The sequence below is a fragment of the Camelus dromedarius genome, chromosome 20 (assembly GCF_036321535.1).
Source record: "Camelus dromedarius isolate mCamDro1 chromosome 20, mCamDro1.pat, whole genome shotgun sequence".
In the NCBI taxonomy this organism is placed as follows: Eukaryota; Metazoa; Chordata; class Mammalia; order Artiodactyla; family Camelidae; genus Camelus; species Camelus dromedarius.
In genome coordinates this window covers 32,661,354-32,686,205 of record NC_087455.1, presented here as the reverse complement: position 1 = coordinate 32,686,205, position 24,852 = coordinate 32,661,354, and the positions used below count along the sequence as shown (strand labels likewise).

Sequence of the window (24,852 nt, the reverse complement as noted above, 5' to 3'; positions counted from 1 at the left end):
AGGCTTGGTAGAAGCAGCATAGTGTCAATTCCTGGAACAAACACCTGGATGCATCCCCAGCTGAGTGGGGCTGGGCAAGCTATCTAATCTCTCTACCCGAAGTCGGGATGAGCATACCCACCTCTGGATTCTCATGCAGTGCAATGAGATAACATGTAGGTGCTTAGAACGCTGCCTGGTACACACAGGCAAGTGCTCGATAAACATTAGCTGTGATCATCTAAGGAAGCCTAACGTTCCAGGGAAAGAACCCTCCTAGTGGCTTCTCACCTGGGCTGCCGATGATTCTGAAATCATCTTCTAGACTGTAGGAAGTCAGATCTGTCCTGAAGAGCTGGGCCCCCTCCCACCGGAGTTTGTGTGTCTCGGCTCCATCCGGAGGGGCAGCAGAAGCATCCGTCGTGAAAGCGGTGCGTGCGCAGCCCAGAAATCTCCTGTGGGTCTCTCTCCTGTTTCTTTCCAAAGCCTTTCCTCTGGTTTTCAAATGAGATTCCCCTGTTCACGAGGGGGTGCCAGATGCTGGGGATTTCATAACACTCCCAACCCCAGGCACCAGATTTGTGTAATTGCAGTGGTGCGGATTTGAATTGTCTTTTTGAAGAGACCGCGTGCTGTTTGTCTGTCAAATCACCTGCATGTTGGTGGAGCTGAAATTATAGGAGATGAAGAATGTGAGAGCATGTTACAAAAGAGCTGGCATATGGCTGGTGAGCCGCAAGGGTTGGTTTCCTTCCTGGAAGGTCCTGAGACTGTGTTCTTGTAAGGCAGCATGACTGGGTGGAAGTCATATGGGGTTTGTCCTCAAATTTTGGCTCTACTGTGGAGCAGCTGTGCGAACTCGGGTTATTTACATCTTCTTGAGCCTTTCTTCCTCATCTGTGAGTGAGGCCGGCTAATACCCACCGCACCAGGGATCAAGTGAGTCAGCATATATGGAAGGACCTGGCATACAGTGGGTAGTCTGTGTTTTCTCTTCTCCCTTCTCCGTGTCCCTGTTTTGACTGCTAGGTAACCATGTTTACTATCACAGATCTGATCTCTTCACATCAAGTCACCATATCAAGTATTTAGTCACACCTCCTCCCGGGGCGAGGAACGCACTGCAGGGAGGTTACACCGTCACTAGATGCCACTGTCTTGTTGGACGCCGACAGATCTTTGTGTGGCTGCGATGCGGACACTGTTGCCAGCCGTCAGTGCTGGAGTGGTGCTCTCCTGCAGGCTCCAGTGAAATGTGCGCAGGCATCTCTTTTCCCTGGTTGAACGTTTTGCAATCTCCTTTAAAAACAACGCCATCCTCTTGTTTCCTCTCTCTGACCTGCCTCTTCCCCTCCCTCCGAGCCTCCTAAACCCCATCTCATTTTCCCTGTATTGTTTGCTTAATGCGCACTTTAATGAGAGTAGCATTTCCATTTTGAAAGGCACAGAGCACAAGACAGAAACTGGATTTCTTCCTGGACAGTTTCCATCCCTTCTTCTTCTTGTTTACAGCTTTCTCTTTCCTTTTTTCGTCCTGCAACACAACTGAAATTTGCTGAACCAGAAAGGGGAGGAAGGAGGTGTGAAAGGAGAGGTGATCTGCCTTCTCATTGCTTCGGGAAGAGCTTATTAGCGACCTGCTCACTGGAAGAGGCCAAGTGCTCTAAAGAAACTCCAGGTGCCTCTTCTGTTTCCACAGAAGCCCAGGGCCCTGAGTATACAGTGCATGACAGAGTCTAATCACCGAGATAATTACTGCTACCTGGACTGCCCAACTGTTGTGTTTTGTAATCAAAAGCAATACTGGCAGGTGTGAGGCTGAGGCTGCTGAAAACTCGGGGAAGCTACTGAAAGCTTATCAGCCTGAAGCACCTTTATTCGAGCCAGTGGGCCTGTGTGGCTTAGATTTTGTGTTAGCAGGACGTGCGGGGATCTGGAGACCGCAGCAGAGCACTTGGACTGCCGGGCAGACACCAGCCCCCCCTGGAGGAATACTCTCGGCTGACTCGGGTACTCATGTTTCTGAAACTGGACTCATAGCAATTTCAAAAAGCTCTGTGCCGGTTTTGAATTTGTTCTCTTTAAATAGTGGATCAGTACCTGACTTAGACAGCCTTCATTTGGCATTCAGTGAGGAGAAATTGATTTTCCTCCTGGCCTGGACAGGCTGTCTATATTTGATGAGTACAGTGTGTGCAAAGCTGGATAGAGGTGTGTGTTCCTACCCCTTGCCACCTGCTTCGTATTCATTCTGGCACAGAGCTACAAATTGGCTTTCTCTTCCCCATCTCAGCCGGCTCTCGGTAATTTATGTCTTTACCTCTCTGCCATAGCATGCTAAGGAAATGGAGTTTCCACTTTCAAAATCAACTTTACTGAAAATGAAGCAACATGGTAATAATTGGTTTTTAAAATGCTTAAAGGAATCCCAAGTGGAAAACAAGAAACAAGTCGCAGAAGAGGCAGAGAAATTAGGTCGGAAAGACAAGGACAGTTAAAAGGAGAGAGGCAAATAAAGAAAAGTGGGAGACGTTGACAGGAGATAAATTGGACAGGGAGAGAGGGTCAAGGAAGCAGCAGAAGGGAAGACAGGAGACAGGAAAAGAAATGATGTTGCACTTGAGTAATGAATGGACTCAACGAAGGAAATAGAAAAAGTGAAGGCCAAAGTAAGGATTAAGGAGAAAAATGTCAGAGACAGTCAGCTCTCTAGAACCACAGGTTCTTGGTGGCCTGAGAGGACGTGGAACCACGGTAGTCCCATCCCCTGTGAACTGAGGTGGCTGAGGGCTGTAGGACAGTCTGATGGTCAGGGAGACTGGTCCGTGCAGATGCTAACTCAGACTCCGAAATAAGGCCCAGCCAGCCTCACTGCTGGGTTTGGCCAGCCTGTAATGGCAACAGAATTCACTGATGTATATTTCAACTGACCTGTATAGCCAAGTTCTTAAATAAACAGTCACCAGATGTAACTGGAAATTAGAATAAGGCTTTCAGAGGTGGGCGTTTCTATAGGAAAAGCCTGAAAACCCTTCAACATTGCTTTTTCCAAAGCTTTCAGTCACCTGTGGTTTTCAACCCCAGCTAGTTGGGTAGCAACTGTTCCATTGCTGGACTGCGTGGATCCTTCTAGTATTTACCTTTCACATCCTCCAGGGCAGGGAGAGTGGCTGACACCTGTGGTGCCGGCAAAGCCCCTTGGCAGGAATGTTAACTCCACTGGTAACAAAGGGACCTTTGAGAGACTGGGACTATAGTGGGACCACCTGAAACCCCAAAGCTGGGAAATCCAGAACAGGTCTTCTCAGCCAGCCCAAGTGTGCAAAACCAGAGCTGTCAGAAGAAGGTAGCAATGGCAGGAGGCCTAGGAGAAATCTCAGGAAGGTGTCATTTGTCCTATGGCTTCAGATCCAGAGTTTGGAAACTTGGCACCATCTCCCGGGCTTTGCTGCGTATCCTGTGCTGGCAACTGGATGTTCTGTGGAGTCTGGGAATTGATGATCACCAGTAGATTGTGGGTGGTTTTCCCTGTGCAGCAGATGCCTTCTGTTATAGTTGGAGCTAAAAGCCCTTTGTGTGTGTGTTTCTTAGAGTAAGTAACAGATTACCCGATTTTCACCAATGAGTGGGAAATGTAGCAGTAATAAAATCCAGGCTGATTTATATTTGTCAGTGGGCTATTCTTTCACAAACATGCTTTGATAGTATACTTAGTTTTCATATTGTTAGATGTTTCTAGAAAATCATGAGGCCGTCTCATGCTCAAGTGTTGCTGATTCTCCAGACAGCCATCCTGTTCTTGTCCTTAGTCCCTTTCCAGATGAGAACATTACCTCCAGTCATACAGAGTTATGGTTAATGGTCAATTCATTCAATGCATATTAATTAGCAATCAAAGGGACCGTTTGCCTGGGATTTTTCTGGATTTAGCACTGAAAGTCTTGCATTCCAGGAAACCTCTCAGTCCCAGGCAAAGCAGGGCAACTAGTCACCTTATCGTCTACCATGTTCTAACAGAGCTAGAAGACACCCTAGAAATCACCGTGATTCCTGCTCAGTAATTCCTTTCCAAGTGCTGGTTAAAACCAAGGAGTCCTCTTTGTCGATTTATTTTCCTTCTGAGTCACACGTTCCCTGGATTGGAGGAGATAACTAAGTACTATGATTGAACATGTAATCGTCAGCAATAAAATTAAATGAAAGGTACTGCAGTGAGCCAGTAAGAATTTTATAACCCAGATTAGAATTTAAATATTAGGTAGTCAAAGACATAAAGTGCATCACAAATCATTATTCAGTATCTGGATACAGTTTGGCACATCAAAGAGATCATTTCTAAAATGGTGTCATTTCAGGGAGTTTAAAGAATGAAATACAATGTACATACCTAGTTATACCTTCTTTTTCTGGAAAATGTCCACAATAATGGGAAGGGATGAAGGAACAGCCCGGAAGCCAACAGATGGCAGTTGTAGTCCAGGCTCAGTCACTAACACACCATTGACCCCAGACAAGTCATTCCGCTTCCCCAGATCCAGGCATTTTCTCATCTGAAAATGAAAGTGTAGGTAAGAATTTCTTACGGAACAGCTAGCAGGGGGGAAATATTTGAAGCCAGGAGACTCGTGTTGCAGTCTCCACACTGCATTTACTACCATGTGGCCTTGGATGGGTGAGCTAGCCTCTTAGTCTTCTCATATATGGAATGGAAAGTCATTCATTCATAGCTCACCTAGCAGGGTTCTTGAGAAGACCAAGTGATGATGTAAGAAAATTGTACATATGTCACATTCCATTGTCATGTAGTGTCCCTTAGAGCCCAAGGTAGCATTTAACATGGTCATGATTCAATGCAAGGGCTGGTAGACTTTTATATGTGGGCCAAGTCCAGCCCCTCACCTGCTTTGTGTGACACCTATATCTACATCTATTTCTAGATAGAGTCAGTCATCGTAACCGGTCATGCTCATTCATTTACATTTATACACTATGATTGCTTTCATGATACAACAGCAGGGTTGAATAGTTGTGTTGCCACAGAATAGTTGTGTGGCCCACCAAAGCTGAAATAATTTAGCTTCCAACCCTTTACAGAACTACTTTGCTAACCCTGATCTAGCAGAAATATTTCAAGATTGGTGTTCCAGGGTCCAGGATTCTCTTGGGCACTGTGTCACTGTATGATATCAAGCAAATGATTTACTCTCTGGTTCTCTGGTTCTCATACTTTAAAAAGAGGGGAATGCAAATCCAGCCCCTTCTTTCCTCAGAAATGTCGTTCGGGTAGATAAGAAAACAAAAGCATTGATTTTTCTTCTGAAAGAAAGATGATTTAAATTCAAAGTATTCTTCATAGAGTGGATGCTGTTAGGTGATTCAGAAATGATGACTGATGCGTTATTATTCTGTTCTCTCATGTTCATCAGTGGGGGATTACTTAGATCAGTGATAGCATACAGACCCCTGCACTGTGGTACTACATCAAAAGCCACAGTAAGGCACCAGAGTGTAATTTAATCACAGTATCCAGTCAAGAGAGTGAGTTTTAATTGCTTCTTTATCCCTTTATCCTCTGAAGACTATCATTAAACATTTACAAGACATGAACTTCAAAACATGCCAACGTCTCAGCTGGGGTCACCTGAGAGTTGGCCGTTTTAATCCAGGACTGAGAGAGAGAGCCCTTCAGGCACATGAGGAAGGACTACTCCCAAGACAGAACAGCAGTGATGGTAACACGTGGCTGGACTGCAGAGCAAATACCAGAGGTATTTGTCTGTGTTGAAACTTTAATTCGTATTTGATTGCTGGACACTTGACTGATCCCCAGTCTGGTTAAGCGCATGCACAAGTGACATAACAAACCTTTGCCCAACACATGGAAATATTATGACCTCCTCTTTCCCAAGAAATCCAACAAAGCACCAGGAAGGATCTCCCTAAAGGAGCAGCTCTTACTATGTCTCAAAGCAGCCATCTAAGGAGGCCAAGCCTGGTCTTTGAAAGTAACATGGGCTCAGGTACAGCCGGTTATCAGATCCTACACACAGAACTCCAGATTTATGGCATAGATAAATTAGTGGGCAATCATTTGCTCTATAAAAGGAGTCTTGACTTTACAAGCAGATTCACTGCCTTTCACAGATCTGCTGCCAGTAGTGCAGTTCTAATAAAATCTCATTGTTAGAAAGGCAGCACACACATGCCTTTGCATTGCTAACCTAGATGGAAATACGAAGAGCAGAGCCCACTTACAGTCCCCTTGGATCTTAACGTGGCTTGTGTCAAGGTCCTTTGTTCTCAGGCCAGGAGCTTAATGTTACTTGTTAGTTATGATTGGCTAGGAGAGATGGCAGGCTGTGATTCTTCAATTTTTTTTTGAAATATAGTCAGTTTATACTACTTCAGTTATTTCTGGTGTACAGCATCATGTTCATGATTCTTTAATATAACAACAGTGAAACAATATTATGTGATTTCATTGACTAACTTACTCTGATTATCTGCATGAGATTTCAGAAAAGTGAAGGATCAGTCATATAGGAATAAGCTACCTAGCCTTTTGATGACAGGTCGTAATACTATTAGCAATAGCTACTGTGTTGAGCATTTCATGTGCCAAGCAGCATTCTAACTCATTGGCTCATTGAAGCTCAATCAAGTCTGAAAGCTAGGTACAATTATTACCATTCCTATATTACAGAGGGAAAATTAAGGTGCAGAGAAGTAAAATATCCTTCCCTGTGTCCCAAGCCAATACATGCAGTCAGGATTCAAACTCAGTCAGGTTGGCTTTATAGTTTGTGCTATTAACCACTGTGCTATGTTGACAAGTAAAGTGACTGTCAGGTGCTAAAACGTAGGAGCAAGAGCACCATATGACATGTTTTCTACCTTCAAGAAGCTAATAAGTTTGTCTGCCTCAAACCATAAGAGAGAAACTAATATTGGACTTGTCCGTTGCCATTAAAAAAAAAAGAAAGAAAACTAGATAAAATATATCAAACGACTATTTCATCCATTGAACAACAGAACAGTGAGTACTGTGATCCCTGAGGTAAAGAAAAAAAAAGATGACCCCTATGATTGCCCTAGTTTTCTGCGTAAAGGCACATTTTGAGTCATGCAGCATGGAGGGAAAAACCAAGCATACAGTAGTTTCCCTAAATTGCAGGGACAGAGATGAAAGTTCAGGGAGTCTGAGGTAGCTATGTTTTGTAGGACAGAGTACCAGAGGAGGAGCTAAACAGAAAAAGAGCTCTAGAACGCTGCATGAATTCTGTGAGTTCTATGCTGCATGCTATGCTCAGCATGTGCAGGGTAAAATTTCATACAACTCAGCAAAGAACAGCTATCAGGGAGTGGGAGGCTGAACAGTTCCCAGAGACCACAGGGCTAGGAAAATTTTGAATTTTGATCAGCCAAAATGGATCAAACTTGTTGAATATGCAGTACATTCAACAGAAGAACAAAGAATAAATGAAAGAAACACAAAACAGATAGCTAGATGGTAGACTGAAATTCAAGCATGTCAATAATTACATTAATCATAAATGAACTAAATCCTCTAATTAAAAGACAGAGATTGTCAAACTGAACAAAAAAATTAGACTCAATTATATGCTATTAGCAAAAAGCACACTTGAAATATAAAGACACAAGTAGGTTAGAAGTAAGTGGATGGATAAAAATTATGCAGCAGATTCTGAACACGTGAAGACTACAATAACTACTCTCCATAAAAGCAGATGTCAAAATAAAGAATATTATTATAGAGGAGAAGGGACGTTTTATCATGATAAAATAGTCTATTCATCAATAAGGCATGTAAATCTTAATAAGGCATGCAAATGCACTCAATTACAGAGCATCAAAAATTCATGAAGGAAAAACTGACAGAATTGAAAGAATAGACAAATCCATAGTTGTGGTTGGAGATTTCAACACTCATTTTTCCAGTAATTGTTTGGAACAAGTGGATAGGAAATAAGTATGGATATGGAAGACTCAAACACACAGTCAACCACCATGATCAAACTGATATTATAGAATACGAATTCAGCAATGGCAGAATGCACACTCTTCTTTCTAGAGAATCCAAAAATAGATCCATACATATATGGTCACATAATTTTTACAAAAGTGCAAGATTATTTAATGAGGAATGAATAGTCTTTAAGACAAATAATAATGAAACAAAAAGATATCCTTATACAGAAAAAAAAAAAAGAATCTTAACCCTTACCTCACACCATACACAAAAATTAACTCAAAATGGATCATTAACCTAAATATAGAATCTAAAACTACAAAAATTCTAGAATAAATTACAGGAGAAAAACTTTTGACCTCAGGTGAAGCAAAGATTTCTTAGATTACAAAAAGCATTAATGATAAAAAGATTTGATAAATTAGACTTCATCAAAATTAAAAGCTTATGCTCTTTGGAAGACATCATGAAAAAGTGTAAGATAAACCACATATGAGAAAATACTCATAATACATATGTCTGACAAAGGACTTATAACTCTTAGAACTCAAAAAGAAACAAAACTCACCAAACATGGGCGAGATATTTAAACAAACACTACAGTCCCAAAGAAGATACATGAATGCCCAATAATTACAGAATGATACATTCCTACACACTCCATGTCCCCCCCCAAAAAGAACAAACTATGCAACAATATAGATGAATTCCAAGATCATTATGCTGAATGAAAAAAGCCAAACACAAAAGATTGTGTTCTGTATAATTCCATTCATGTGACGTTCTAGGAAAGGCAAATCTAATCTGCAGTACCCGGAAGCCAGTCACTGGTCGCCCGATGCTGAAGGCAGGAAGAAATGAACCAAAAGGGAGCACGAGGGAACTTGTAGGAGTGTTGGGAATGTCCTACAGCTTGACCGCTGTGGTGGTCACACAGGTGTGTACAGTGTCAACACTTGAAGAATGTACACTTTAAATAGGTATATTTTATAGGATGTAAGTTGTGTGTAAAAAGAAATTAATCATTTTGTTGCATAAACAGTATTAGCACTTACTGTTACCTGACTCTTTCCCAAAGTTACACAGTACTTTGAATTCCTCCAGTTAATCTGAGAACTAGGAGATTAGCGCGGGTTGTCTTGGTCTGATTGAGCATCACCGTCGGAATTCACCTTTACGTCCCTTGAGCTCTTGCAGAACTTTGGACCTTGTGCTTTAGCTCTTGGTGTGCATGTCTTAGCTCCCCTAGTTGGGCCTCATTGAGGGCAAGGGCTTCGTACAACTGCTCTTTACTTAAACTTTCCCCACAGCTCATTTGATGAATGTAGTTAATGTTGGAAGAGTGTATTTCTGGAGAACAGTTGGAATGAGCTACTCTGGAAAGTCCTGAGTTTCCTGTCAATAGAGGTGTTTAAGAGAAGACCGAACGACTATATATTAGGAATGTTATAAAGTGCTTCAAACCTTAGATGATGGTTGGACTGGGGAAGTTTTCTCCAGGCTCTGATTTATGTGGAAAGAAAGTTTCCAAGGGGACAAGGCATTTCTCCACAGAGAGAAGAGATTCTAAAAATTAAGGGGGACAGTAGCCATCCTGTCTGACCAGGTAGAGTGGGGTTCACCCTAAACCAGCAGGGTGGGATTCTGTGTCTTTTACCGAGCTTGGGAGGTTGAATTAGAAGCAAGGGAATTACATAATTTTGGAAATGTACAAGCCAGATATTCTATTATGAAATCTAACAGAAGGAATTTCAAAAAACACAAGTTCATGTGAGAAGTTCCCTGGAAAGACAAGATGCTGGTGGTGTGGGCACAGGTCATCCTAGGATGGCAGATTCACAGAATTGCCCTTTCACTCCACTCAGTGAGGCCAAGACTCCCCACTCCCGTGCACCTTCATCCTTAAGCTGAAGGAATGAATTCAGCACAAGGTAGAAAGTTCTGCAGATCCTCTCACCAGACTCCTTTACTTACAATTGTCATTATAACCTTTAAGTCTAAGTTTACTCATCCATAAAATAAAAAGAAGAAGAATTATAGAATCGTCTATATTTGACAAGAGGATGCACATCAGATGCTTAGTTAAGGCCATTACACATAAAAAGTACTTAGCAAATCCTGGCTATGAAAATGGTTATGATTTGTTATCTTTTTCATCATGAGACAGTATGTCATCGTACACAGCCAGTACTCCAGGGGCAGTGAATAGGACTGCTATCTCCAGTCTCTGTGCCAGGCCCTGAGTGAGACCTCCTGATGAACAGCCTTTGCTGCGTTAAAATCAGAAACTTGGGGAGAACGAGACTTTCTCCTTTTTGAGTTTCATCTGCAGAGTCCCAAGCAATTTGGGATGAGATATTTTATTTTCCAGTCAACCTCATTTCTACGGAGATGCATTCTACTATACTGAAAGTTCTATGAAGTTCCGTGAGAGCAGACACCTGTAAGTGATGCCCATCATTGTTTGCCCAGGGCCTAGCAGGGTACCTGGCACTTCGTAGGAGCTCAGTAGATATCAGATGAATGAATATGAGCTCCTTTCCAAAAGTCATGTTTGACAGAACCCCTAAGTGGCCGCCTTGCTATGCAGCAATGAAGTCAAAGTTCGTACGTTGTAAATGTAACTGTGATCATACCGAGCAGTCATTTAACCTGTTTACAGCAACAGGAAGATTATTTCTCAGCTGCGTCATGTTAGCCAAGAAATAATTCATGCTTCATGTTCCATGTCCTCCCTCGTGAGATCTTCTTAGCTGTTTAATTAGTTAGCCAAGGACAGCATACTTGCTTTTCCACCTTTTGTCAAGAATTCTAAAGGCTAAATTCAGAAAAATGACTTATGAGGTGAAACAGCAGATCTCCTGGTATTATTTATAAACTGCATCCTGGAAACTATTTCAGGGTCTGTAGCAGCAAATCTCAAGCACCATTTACCTTACCCCATAATTCTGGAGTTTGAGTATAAATGATGGAACAGCTAATGACATGTTGCCCCACACAGTAGCATTCATTAGCTTCCTTGATCATCAGCAGCCATTTTTTTTTAAAGAACACACAGAAATGTATAAATTGCAGTTTATCTCATCACAGAAGCATTTAATCAAATGTACTGTAATTATATTGTGGGCGGCTACTGAAAATAATCACTGTTTCTTTATTACAAGGATTGTCCTAAAAATTACATTGATGAGGGTGAACCATAATAGCATTGGGAATTTAGCTACATTTAAATGTTAAATTTACATCTCAGCCTTTAAGATGCCCTGTAAACTGATTGCTATGGGCCAGGATCTTTTCATGAGCATTGGCATTTAACGGACATTCCTGGAGCTGATGTTTTACTTTGCGTGAAACGCGTGTTTGCATCAAAAGCGCACTCATCTCCCAGTCTCCTTCGCATACACTTGTTTCTTTCGGAATCCACAAAACTTTTCACGTTCAGCTCATTTTTTCCACTTATTGTATAGCAATCTTTAGAAGGTTATATTTTAAAAGGTTTTATGTTAAAAAAAAAAAGTTGCATCCCTTAGCAGATAGTCAATTAATGGACCGCCAAATGGGAACCTGCCAAGTGACCAGAAAAGAAAAAGGCTATTTGCATAAATAAAATGAAAGCATATTAGAATAACTGAGCCAACGTTCACCAAACTTCCCACCAGCGTCAGTCTCTGACTTTGCTCCATCTTCAAGGGTTATGGTTCGAGGCCAGAACTACTCATGTTTCTGTTCTCCTTGCGGTTCTGTCCCCAAAGCTGAGGTGGAGGAAATTTGACTAATACTTTGCAACTTTAGCCAAGTTGTTTGTGATCTTTTTGCAACCAGCTGACTTATGCGAAAACATGGACACACTTGTTTTGGATAAATCCATGCTATCTGGCACATAAAGAAATAATAAAGAACTGAAAGGAATCTGGAGGCACTCATTGCCAGATCAATTTTCTTCATTGGCCTGAGCTGCCTCTAAATTGATTCCCATGTTACCATCCTCATTTTTCTGGATATGATTACATGTTATTCATTAGTATTTAACTTGCATTATATTTTTAACGCTGCATCTTTTCAGATGGGATTTGCTTTTAGTAGTCAACCTTTCTTTTATATGTTTCCTGTTTTCTGTGGTACAACTTCCCAACTTCCTGTGATCATCACACTGTCGTATCCAGAAATGAAAAAGCCCATGTTGGCTCAGACTCTTGACCCATCTAGCCTGCTGTTCGACTGCTGACGGTGGCCCCCAAAGCCATTTTGTGGAGGACTTGGCAGCCCACCCCTAAAGTTTGGGATGCATGTACTCTGAAATACTGATTTTTCTTTGTAACCCAGTATGACTTAATCAGCTGTGAATTTATGCTAGAGCCCTTTAAAGGGACAATTTTAGCATGTTGTACCTATTGGGGGGATGGATAAGGGAGAGCCACAGTGTAACTGGAAGGGCCATTGCAGGTTCTCAAGACTGATTCCTACTACAAATAATAACAGCAGTCCTCAGCCTTATAGAGAAATACCTGTTGCTTCTGTTCTGTGTCTCCTAGCCAGATAGCTCCCTATCCAACAAAACGTTCCCTTCACTCCAACAGCAACTCAGTCTTTTTAATTGCCAGTATAGTTTTATCAGAGTTTCTTTGGGTACAATACTCCCCTTCTCCTTGCTTACAACTTTTTTTTTTAACGTTTTTAAAGATTGTAAAGATTGTAAACAAACAAGCCTTTTATAAAAGCTGTGATCTCTTTTCCCCTATAGACTATGTGCTTAAGTGCTTAATAATAAACGTTTTTAAAAATTAATTGTATAAATTCATCAGCCTGACCATGTGGAAGTGAGAATCCCTAGTCAGAGGTCATAGTCTCCCTTGCAGCCTCTCTCATGGATGGACAACTTCCTGTCCACCGCTGGCCTCCAATACCGTAATCATGTAACGGTGGTTCACTCCAGCTCCACCACGTCACCCAGGCATTCCTGCGATGCTCCTGCCAACCAGCCTTCCAGAGTTACTCGTGTTCAGGAGAAGCAGGTCTAGAAGAGCGTGTCCACGTTCTACTTCCAACTGTCTCATTCCGTCGTTCCCGCTTGCCAACAGAGTGGGAGGTGGCAAGCAGAAAAAAAGGTTCATACCTACCAACATCTGCCTGCCACTGAACAGCGCGTTTGGATGTAACCTTTATGTGTCTATAGCCAGAAATCAAAAATCTGTCAATTTGAACATGATTATAGAAAACCATGATGATTTTTAGGCTCTCATTATAAACTCCACACTGGAAACAATCTTAGAGTCTTCAAGTCTGAAGACCCATATGCACTGAATGTTCTCACAGTGCGCTCTGCCAGACAATTCTTACTGATGCTTTCTCAGCGTCTTTCCCCAGGTGTGGAGAGAGCTGCAGAAAGGCATTTGCAGAGAGTCACACTGGTTCACATAGGTGGGAGCTTTATTGACATCCGGCCATGAAAGAAGAGTGGGCAGTAATTTCTGTACGGACAAAGGGAGAATAATAAATTGGGAACGACACATAAACATGAGTCAGATTCAGAATTACCCCTTTGAAGAAGTGTCGACGTTAGGTTGAGTTACAAAAAAAGGTAGAAGGAGAAATCAGTACAGGTGTCTCTTTCTGTCTATATCTGGAAGCTACGACCACATGTGCACACACACAAAATTATAAGCTCAAAGATATCACATATGAATGTGACTGTACTTTTAAGGTTTATAGGTGGGTGGGTGGTATTAAATTACAATTTTCTGAAAGACAAAATCATGACTTTCATATGGAAGGTGTGAGGCAGATCACAAGATAAATTAGGGCAGTAAGAGGTGGGTAGGTGCTGAAGACAAGTCCAATTTTATATACACACAGACACACACTTGTAGTTTTCTCTGTATGGATGGAGAGATACATACACATATAGACATATACACGTGCATTTCTATTTCTGTGTGTGTGCGTCTATGTGTGAAAGCTGTTTTTATTTTCCCCTAGTCCTCCTCATACCGGGCAACCATCCACTACCGTACAGAGAGGAGGCAGAAAGCCAGACTTATGCTGGTGACCAGTATGCTCAGTGCTCTTAGGGTAATAATCACGGATAAAATCATAAATAGGGACCATGAGTCACTGAACTTTAGAGAAGAAACATGAATGTGGTTACTCCTTTAAATTTGTAGGTAGGTGGTATTAAATGATAATTTTCTAAAAGGTAAAACCATGATTCTCATGCAAATAAAAAATGAACACATGGCAAATATTGTATTCAAATCATTAATACGGGAATCAGTAAGATATTAACACCAATTCAAAGAGCATTTGAGAAACTGAGTTGATGCAAGTTAATCAACGCTAACCTAAGATTGCTATGTTAGATAAAAACTGGGTAACTGGTTAAGAGGCCAGATCGAGGCCTCTTAGAGGCCAATAAACTGTAACCTTTGGAAACAACTGTTCTATGGGACAGAAATAATTTCCATCTCTTCCAGGCTAAATAGCTGCGAGTTATCACATAGCATCACTAAGTCCGGGACCTTTAATCAATGGGAAGCGGTGAGTCAAACTAAGTGCGTCGTCCGAGATAGTCTTTGCGTGGACTTGCCCCTGAGTGGCATGGACAGGCTGTGCCCCCACCTCTTTGCCTTATTTTCAGGCTGTGGGTAATTCCCGTGACAGTGGTGGAAAGCAGAGGCACACACTGAGTGGTCCATAATAGAGAGTTCGGAGCTCAGCTTCTGCATGAAATGTCCTATGGTTTTGGTAACAAGAATCTTCCTGTCACTCCCCAAGGCAGCAGTTGAGAGGAGAATCCCCAGAAAATGGGATTTACTTCACAGAAATGGCTGTGGAGAGGCAGAACGAAGCCAGTATCTACCTCTGCCTTTGCCCCGTTAGACGTTTAATAATTCATTCGTTTATCCATTCAGTGAGTCAGCACACAGTTACTGAGCGTCTACTACCTGCCAGGTATTCGGGACCAGAGTGAAAAAGACAAAATCCCTGCTCTTACCTTCTAGTGGGCAAGACAGGCAGCAAATAAATCGTCACAAGAGTAATATAGTTTTAGGGAATAGACAGTGCTATGAAAAAGGGAGGGGAAGAAGCAGGTGGGGAGTAACAAATGGTCAGAGGGGAGGGTGGGTTTACACAGGGTGGTTGGGAGCCCCTAGGAGGGCTGGCGGGGTGTGGCCCGGCGAGAGCGGGGCCTTGGTGTCAGGAGGGGCTCTGCTGGTCGTCTTCCGACAGAGGGTCTAGACTGCCTGAGCCTACTGTGCGAACACAGCCAAGTGTTCACTCGATTTTATGGCCTGGGATGCCTCCAGCTTGAATCTCCTTCTTCTTGTCATGAAGCAACATAGGGATGGGGGACCAGAGCAGCCAGTGGAGCAAATCATTCACAGTTTCCAACTGGGGGAAAAGCTGTTACAGATGTCCTGGCATAGGGCTGTGAGAGAAGGCATAGAAAACGGTTAGGAGCATGGTTTTCAGATCAGAGACCCCTGGATTCGAATCCTGTCTCTACTGCTTACTACCGTGTAACTTTAGACAAGTTGCTTAAATCGATTTTCCATCTATTAATGGCAATCACTCCCTCACGGGGTCACTTGGGAAATTCAATGAAATAATCTCCAAAAAGCCCTCCGTGCACAGGAGGTGCTCGACAAAAAGTAGCATTCCTGCTGAACTCTCACGTTGGGAGGGCCTGTGGTGCCATCTTCACGCGGTGGTAGCTCACTAGCCTTACTACTGCCACACGGCCCTTCAGCCTTATGGAAAGATGAAACATTATCACAGGTTTAGGTCCCGGTGAACCCGAGGGCCTCCAGATATGCTGGTGTTGACCCGTGTTCTGTGATCAAAATTATCCCAGCCACGAATCCAAGTTTTCCAAAGAGATGGAAGGTGCAAGGTCTTAGGAGCACACCTGAAACTTTTTAGCACAGGCTTGGAAATTCCTGGATAAGGTGAGAATTTAGAAACTAAAACTGTAATACTTTTCATGGAGTTTTGATCTGGGACGTTTTCCCTTTGCTGTACTGTTCTGTCTTGTCCTTTCCTTTTTTTGCTGTTTTTTCCTTTACCTCTTAAAAGTTACTTTCTCTTCTGGAGAGCTGTGGGTTAGGGAGCCATTAATTAGCTGCGTCTCACTCTAATTTTCAGTGAGACTTAATACAGTAGAGATAAAACTGCCCCTTTGGAAAAGAGAGAATAAATGTCTGCAAATTCTACGAATTGATTTTCTAATTGTTTTGGTAATAATGTTTTTTTTTCCTTTGATAATGTTGCTGAAAGAAATAGCAGTTTTAATTAAACTTTAAATGTACTTTATATTTTGTAGATTCTAGGGGGACGAAGTTTTCTTGCAGAGACTAAGTTAAGACCATAACGTTCTTCTCTAACCCCATAATTATTATGATCAGGGGAATGTCTGTAATACATTACACTGTAATTAAATTGCATACCCCAGACTGTTCAAGATCTGTTTATAAAGGGGAAATGGATTTTCCACAGCTGCTTGCCTGTGAGTGCCTCCTTCATGCAGCATTGCAGTAGCTCGTGTATGTGCTGAAATAACAGACTTGAATTTAAACTTTTAAGGTTTTCAGAAACTTCTTATAACATAAATTGCCTAATTTGTGTACATGAAAACCCACTGATTACATATGAATGAGAGTCAGCCTACAATAAAGGAGGCTAAGAGAATCTTTGTGTATTTCCCCACCCATCTCTTTGGGAATTAGCAGGTATTCGTTTAATCTTGCTGGATATCCTGCACAGACCACGCTCAGTACTGGGAGGGCTCTGTGAAGTTTGGAATCTGCTGTGAACAGAAGGGAGCAGGGCAGGTATTTCTCACAATATTCATTGGACCATCTTCACCCAGTCACACAGCTGGAGAATATTTTGTGAGATGAACGTTAACAAAAAGGGATTCAGAGAGGAGAGAGGAGAAGCGCGGAAAGGAGGAGGAGAAGAGAAAATAATCCAAACCTGGGTCAAGATGGGGTCACATACAAGAGACCCCACCACCCCCGTCCAGCTGTTCGGTCTTTAAGAGCAATCATCAGAACCTTGATTTATTAAATCAGAACCTTAAATCCTTCAAGTTGTATTTAATGGATGGTGCTGCTATGGCTATGCTGGGTCATCCTAATGGATACATAATATCTATAATAAGGTATTAACTGGTGCCTACTAGTCCTCACTGGCATCTTGAACTTAGGGTATCATCAGCCCTTACTCATTCACAAGTGAGGAAACAGGCTGAGTGACCTTACGTGCTTTGCCCAAATTCACCCAGTTATTAAGCAGAACAGTTTGAACTTGAACCCAGTCTTAACTGACTCTAACCTCTATGTATCTCCCTTTCTAGGTCCAATTTCTCCTTGACTGACAAACTCAAGGATATGTCTTCATATCCTTAAATCCCAAACCTCCCTGAGAAATAATTTCCTAAAGGTGAGCCGTCCTAATAATGCTGAAGTTTGTTTCCACGAGGTGAGTCTCCGCCTTCAGAGTGGGCTCTGTCCCACCAGCTTCCCTACTCCAGGATGCATTTGATGATGCCCTGTTCAGAGCTCATCTACCTGTCAAAAGATACTTTGCCATTTAACCCTAAGGATAGTTAACATCCCCCCCCGCCTCCCCTTCCCCGGTGATGTCAGGTGCTCTCAGAAATGGAAATGCAGGCTCTCCCTCGTGCTGGTCTCCTAGCTCAGTAGCTGTCGCTGAGCAAACGTCTCCTTGGAGCTGCAGAGACGAAGCTGCGAGGCCACCGACAGGCCCGCTCTCCTCTCTCCTGTGCTCATCAGCGCTCTCGCTGGTGGTGCCTCGCCTTCTGGAGTTGTTTTAGTTTTGTAAAATGTTCATGGGAACTTCGATGGTCTCGGAGGAAATGCTTTCCTTAAGTCGCTAGTTCTACAGGGAGGCAGCCAAATTCCCAGCCATCTGGCAGTCAGTTTCTGTTCAGTCTGAGACAGAAAGGGAGTTTCAGAGGCCTGAAGAGGGCATGCCCAAATATGTCTTGCTTCTATTTTTCAACGTGGAATTTGGAGCCGTGTCTGTCAGCTATCATGACATGTCTGTAGGAAACTCTAAATGGGAGACAACAGCCCCAAGCAAGCCACACGCTGTCTTTTGGAATTAAATGTCCTTTCCTGTTTCTTAAAGTCCAAAATTCTGATTCATCTTCCATCTACCCTCGGTGACTTCCGTTCTTTGAACTTCTTGATTTTGTCCTTAACTTGGACATGAATTTGACACCCACCTGATGCTGTCTGGGATTCAGAAAGTGCATGGTCCTCACCAGTTCTAAAATGTCACAGTTTCTGTTAAAAAATGCTTCTAGCTCCTGCCAAAGGAAATGCATACATTGGTCTCTCCTGGGTGTGCTATGAGCCCCAGGCATAAAGAGCCTTCTGGTTTGCAAATGGACTGCTGGCCTTTTCACTGGGAAGTTTAGTTGTCTTCATCCACATGATTTCCAGGGAATTTCAGGGGCTAGCGTATCATCATCTGGCCCTGGTCCTTGTCACCTGTCCCCCAGACTGCACCTCCTCCCCAGCCGTCTCCTCAGCACCATGGGTGTTTACACAACTCTGCCTCCATATTTTTCTGGAGTGTCTCCCTCAGGGCCATCTCCAGTCTCCCACCTTCCTGCCCACTGGCCCCCAGAGGCTCCCCATTTATGAACTACATTCAGTCTATTTCAGCCTTACATTTGGGACCTTTCAAAGATAATGTTGGTAGCCAGCTTTATCTGCAGGAAACCCCATACCTTTGAAAATTAAAAAACACATTTTAACTCATGAGTCAAAGAAAAATCAAACTAGGAATTGGTAAAAATTTAGAACTAAGTCATCATAAAAATTCTTATCAGACTAGTGGGATCTCGATAGCTACGGCAGAAATAGGGGGAAGACTGTAGCCTCACTGCTTATGTCAGTGACAAGGGAAGTCTACGAAGTAATAAACTGAACATTCAACTCAAGAAGTTAAAAAAGCAAAAGTGAATTAACCCAAAGAAAGAATGAGGGAAATAACAAAAATGAGTAAAAATTAATGAAAGAAAAACCATTCTACATTAGAGAGAGTCCCCAAAAACCAAAATTGTCTCTCTCTCTCTTTTCTTTCTTTTTTTTTTTTTTTTTTGAAAGAGTAATACAAACTACTGGCAAAACTGATGAACAAAAAAAGAGAGAAGACTCCGATAACCAGTATCAGGAATGAAAAAGAGTGCTCCCTGCAGATGCTGCAGACGCTGCAGACTTAAACAGAGGTAAAGACAGGACATTACTGACAACTTTATGCTGATTATTTTGAATATTTGGCAAAGTTTACACATTCCTAGAAAAATGTCATTTCCAAAAGAAATGCAAGAAGAAATACAAAACCTGAATAGCCCAATAACCAGGATATAAATTGAATCATCCATTAAAATTCTAATCATTGAAGAAAGTATCTGACTTAGATGGTTTCACAGGGAGTTCTACAAAATGACCAGGAAATGAATCACTCCTCTCTTACACAAACTATTCCAGAGTGTAGAAAAAGAAGGAACACTTGCCATTTTATGAATCAGATGTATATTCTTGAAACTAAAAATGGACAGCCACAAACCAAAAATGCAAATTTTTTTAAATGTGTAATTTACAGTTACCAAAAAAAAAAAAAAAAGGTATAAGCCATGTAGAAAAGAAAACTAACAAAAGGCACACCAAACAAGCTGTATTACAAAACTTTAAAGACATTACAGAAGACAAAAGTAGAAACATATCAACACAGCATTTTCATGGACAAGGACACAATATCCTAATACAAAGATGTTATTTCTCTCCAAACTGATATGTAGATTAACACAATTAACATCAAACTCCAAAAATACTTTGGTTCAGTTTTAAAATGATTATAAGCTTTATTTGAAAGAGCAAACAGTCAAGAAGCGAAGACATTCCTGAAGGAGAAAAAAAGGGAAGGTGAGGGAACTCAGGCTGCCAGATAACAAGGATTAGAAAGCAGTTGTAATTAAGATACCATCGTACTGTCACAGGGATAGACAAACAGACCACTGGAACAGAACCAGAAAGCCCCCCAACAAACCCATAAATATAAGAAAACTTGACATATGGCAAAATCAATACTGCAGATCAGTGGGGGAAAGAGGATGTTCTAGTCAATAAATTTTGCTGGAACAACTGAAAAATAAAAATGGAAGCCTAACCTACACAGAAACCAATTCTAACTCTAAATGGACAAAGAATTTAAAAATCAAAAGCAAAACTTTAGAAGTTTTTGAATAGGACACCAGGGAATATCTCTATGTTATTAGGGTAAGGAAGGATTTCTTAAACAAGATATAGAAAGTGAAAATCATAAAGGAAACTATTCATAAATTCAACTGCCTTAAAGTAAGAACATCTCTTCTTCAAAATGCATGATAAAGAGGGAAAAGAACCACAAACTGGGAAATGATTTATATAAACTTACTACCAACAAAAGTTAGTGTCTAAAATATATGAAGAGTTCCTACAAACCAATAAGAAAAGAAAAACAAATCAGTTGAAAAACGGAATCAGTTATACTTCAATAAAAGGAAAAAAGAAAAAGAAAAATGGGCAAAAAGCAAGCACAGGCATTTTACAAAAGAGAACATAAATGACCAAAACAGTGAATATGTGAAAGCATGCTCAATCTCAGTAATTTAAAAAAAAACTAAAGTTAAACAAGCCATATGAGATAATATTTCACACCCACCAGGTTAGCAAAAATTAGCTGGATGATACCAAGTGCTAGAGAGGGTATGAAGCAAGAGAAAGGCTCATATACTGACAATGGACGTGAAAAGGACAGCACATTGGAATTGCATAATAAACTTAAACAAGTGCATGCCCTATAGCCCAGCAATTCCGCTCCTACGTTTAGACCCTGGAGAATGTTGAGATATATATGCACCATATGTGTATGGTAAACTAAAGAAAAGCAAGGAGTAGTTAGCACACAAGCAGAACAAGATAGCGGATACCTCTGGAGGGAGGAATGGATCCACGGAGCGTGAGAAGGAGCTCATACAATGAGCTTCAAAAGTACTGGTGATGTCTTTCTTACATTGAGTTATGAACATATGTGAACTTTTATATTGTCACCCTTTATAATATATATTTATGTATATTACACATAATCTTATGTACGTATTTCATAGTAAAACAGTAAGTAAATAAATAAATTAGGTCAGAGGCTAAAGAGCTGCTGTTGGAACCCACAAAACGGAACCAGTAGGTTCTGAAGGGTGACTAAGAATTGTGAAGATTCCCGAGGCTCTGATCCATGGCTCAAACTAGAGAGAAGCTTCACTAGTGAGAAGAAAAGCTTTCCAGTGGGGCAGAGACTCCTACTGGTGCCCTTGGAGGTTGCTGGGAAATATTATGGGAAATAAATGAATGATTTGAGAAGAAAAATGTGAGCAAAGGGATATTGACTTTCTTTTGTATCCAGGAAGTACGTGATTTGCACTCTGCTGATACCTATATATATATATATACATATACTGTATTTTTATAAATAAAGAGGACACTTTTATCACTTGCTTTTCAAATAAAGTTTCTTTTCCTTCACTGAGCAGGAAGCCCAGAGGTAGGTGGTGGAGAGCTTGCTCATGGGCTTGCAATATTTTCTGAATCTGGGTTCCTTCTGTCCTTTCCTTCTGCCATTTTTAGTGTGTGGGCTGTTTGCCTCATGCAGTCCCAAACTTCTCATCTCCTTTTAATTCAGCACGAGGGCATTTTCCTGACTCTTGTCATCAAAGTAAAGGCTTTCCTAGAACTCTCCCACAGCCTGTCACTCATATCCTAGTAACCAGAATGGTGTCACCTGGCCATTTCTTGCAGCAAAAGAGACTGGGAGCATCATTATTTTGCTGTTGCAGCCTGTGTGATAGGAGCAGGCAGGAATGAAGCAGGGAGGGGGCAGCGGTTTCCAAAGTACCTCACTAAGAATTCTTCCCCTTTCCTCCCCAGGAGCCAGTCTGCTCGATGACCTCTATAAATACTTCTCCTTCCATCACTCGCACGGAGACACCATGACTGTCATGGATCCAAAGCAGATGAATCTTGCTGCCGCTGTCTGGGCTGTCGTCTCTTACGTCATTGCGGACTTGGAAGAGATGCTGCCCAGGTCTTAGTAGGAACAAGGGCGAAGGCCCTTTTGTCCTTTCTGACGAGGAATCCTGGGCCTGCAGTTTCAGGAGCCCTCTCTTCACCTAACAACTTCATCTGGTCATTTACAAAGCACAACACTGTTTCATATTTTTCTGATATCATCTTTCTTGATACTTTCCAAATTCTCTGTTTCTAGTATAAGGAGTGATCTCCATCCCTACATAGAATCAACATACGGTTGGGATCACAGTTGAGGCATTTCTTTATGCCACATATAAGAATATTGTTTCTACTTTGAGAGTAAATACTGGATAAATCTTTGGAATCCCTCTGGCTTTTATGCATGTATTTTTGAACATTAAATCAAATACAGTAATGCCAATTTTTTTTGGTTTTATGTTATTCATTGAAGGAGTAGAGGAATACACAATTGTAGTATGGTTTTAATTGAATGTATGGATGCATCTGGCTTTCTAATTTGTACCTTTTTATATTATTAGAATTTTTTAAAATGAGATATGGAATTTTAATTAACAGAAAAAATATATGACACCATTTGGGGAAAAAAAATCAAGTATCTATAATCCAATTGCCTTATTAAAACTCTATCACCGGACACATGATAAGACTATTTTACATTTATGTTTTATATAGTTCACATGATATTTCTGTGAAGTTGGGGCTTATTCACATTTTGCCAATAACAAGATTGAGGCTCAGAGAGGCTCCTATAGAGCAAAATTTTGATCCCCATCCACTCTGGGCCCCCTACTGCTGCCTTACTGGAGGAGGATGGAGGAGTTGGGTTGGGGGACGGGGTGAACATGTGGGTGGCGGAGTGTGCTGGTGAGGTCAGTTGTCAGTAGCACGAATAGAATAGGAATTATGGAGAACTACGTGGGAGTTGGAAAAATAGAGGGTGGAAGAAGAATGAAGAAAGGGAGAGGTCTAGAGGGTTTTTTCTCATGGCAGTTCTACTTGTACGTCCTAATAACTGAGATCTACCAGGCTGCCATGGAGCCTGGCACGCGCTATTGAGTAACTATAGCTGTAGGCATTTTAAAGTGCAATTCTCTTATTTTCCATCAATTGTAAAAGGCACTGTTCATCTGCTAAGAAACAGTGTCTTATTTGAGTGGTGGCCTATTTCCTGTGTGCATAGCAGCTTTCCAATTTGACTTTAGGGTCAAGTTGCTTTTCTGATTCATTTGGCTGAGTAGACTGAAGTGCGAATTGAAAAGAGAAACCCATTTAAATATTGTATAATGTGAAAAGGGTGAATTCTGTAATAGGAAAAGGAGAGGATTAGCGGGTAAAGGAGGTCGATTGCTGATTTTGTCCTTGACATTATTAAGATGTGGTTTTGAGGGTTCTGGTGTGTCTGTGAATGATTTGGAGTTGAAGTTCCCCAGAGTGTTCCCAACTTCCTCAAACTAATTACACTAATGATATCAAGAGTGTTTTGAAAAGCCTCCCGCGTCCACCCTGCACACATTTCGTTGCCACGCAGGCCTATTTGCTCAGTATGCTCCCCTCATAATAACTTCGGATGCCTCCCCTTTACCTTGAGTAAATATCAAACAGATCTTGATATCTATATCTGTCTCATGAAATATACATCCTCGCTAACTGTGCCCAAATGATTAATTTACTGCTATGTGATGATTAGCATAAAAACCTCATCACGACACGAGACAGAAATGTTATCAACTAATTGCCCTTTGAAGTGAGGGATGTTTTTGCATAGAAATTAATGATGCATGCTTACTTCTTAATTCTCTGTTAAACCAGAAAACCCAGGACTGTTTTCTGTTCAGAACAGAAAGAAATTACCTTTGAAGTTTTGGGGGTTTTTGGTTTTTTTTTTCTTCTCTCTCCCTTAGATGATCCCCAGTTCAGCAGAGAAATGGTTGGGAAGCAATGGTTAATGGAGTTCTGTACACAAAGTGAGACAGGTGAACTTAGCTGTCACCAAATCAGGTCTTCCAACCAATCAATTACACAACTTCAGGCAAAAGCCTTTTCCCTGGACATTAGAGCCTCCCCGTGGCCCTAACACTTGACAGATCAACACACATATATATGCAGCGTATCCTAAGTGTGTGCAAGTCCTTTGGAGAATCTGACGTTCTTATTGTCATCGGTGGTCATTCCAGGTCTGCTCAAGCAGCCGCACAACTACCTGTGTGTTTGATGGTACTTCAGTAGGCCTTGTTCTATTTTCCATCTTTAAAGAACATTTTGCTGTGCCTTAGATCTTGATAATAAAGTCATGCCCTAACCCAATGAGTCCTCTTAATTCTGAGTACCGACCAGTCTATCCCAGATTGTAATGGAACATGAATTTTCCCCAAGCTCTGCCTTGCCATTCAAATCATCATCACCATTATCACTGATACCCACCCAGGGCCAGTTACACTGCTAGGAAATTTATATACATTTTCTCATTTAATCCTCACCCAACACAACGAGGTCAGTCCTATTTTAATCTCCATTTTAGAGATGTGAAAACCTCTCATGTGGCTCATAAATTACTTCTCCATGGTCACAGAACTGATCAAATGTGGCTGCAATCTAGAAAATTCAAACCTGAATATGCTCCTCGGACAAACATAAATCCTCTGGACAGCGACCCCTCTAGCCTTCACTGTGTGGCTGGATTCAGTCTAATTGGTTCATTTTCATTTCGAGGACTAGAAAGTGGGGCTTGAAAAATGCCATGCTGTGGCCCGGGTAGGAGGGGCTTAG

General features: G+C 41.5%; 1 protein-coding gene across 4 annotated transcripts in view; it reads left to right on the top strand.

Annotated features, from left to right (window-relative positions):
* Positions 1-24,390, top strand: part of CPQ (carboxypeptidase Q) — a 391,868-nt gene extending 367,478 nt beyond the window's left edge. The window contains exons 8-10 of one of the 4 annotated variants that reach the window (XR_010377056.1): positions 17,325-17,410; positions 19,108-19,229; positions 21,964-22,039. Coding sequence is in view for 2 of the 4 variants with exons in the window: in XM_031439365.2 (XP_031295225.1) it covers positions 21,964-22,127 (164 nt within the window). In the remaining 2 variants the exon portion in view is untranslated. Of the gene's footprint in view, positions 1-17,324; positions 17,625-19,107; positions 19,230-21,963 lie in introns of those variants that run through there. The other 3 variants (XR_010377057.1, XM_031439365.2, XM_064476948.1) reach the window with 3 other exon arrangements.
* The last annotated feature ends 462 nt before the right edge of the window (positions 24,391-24,852 follow it).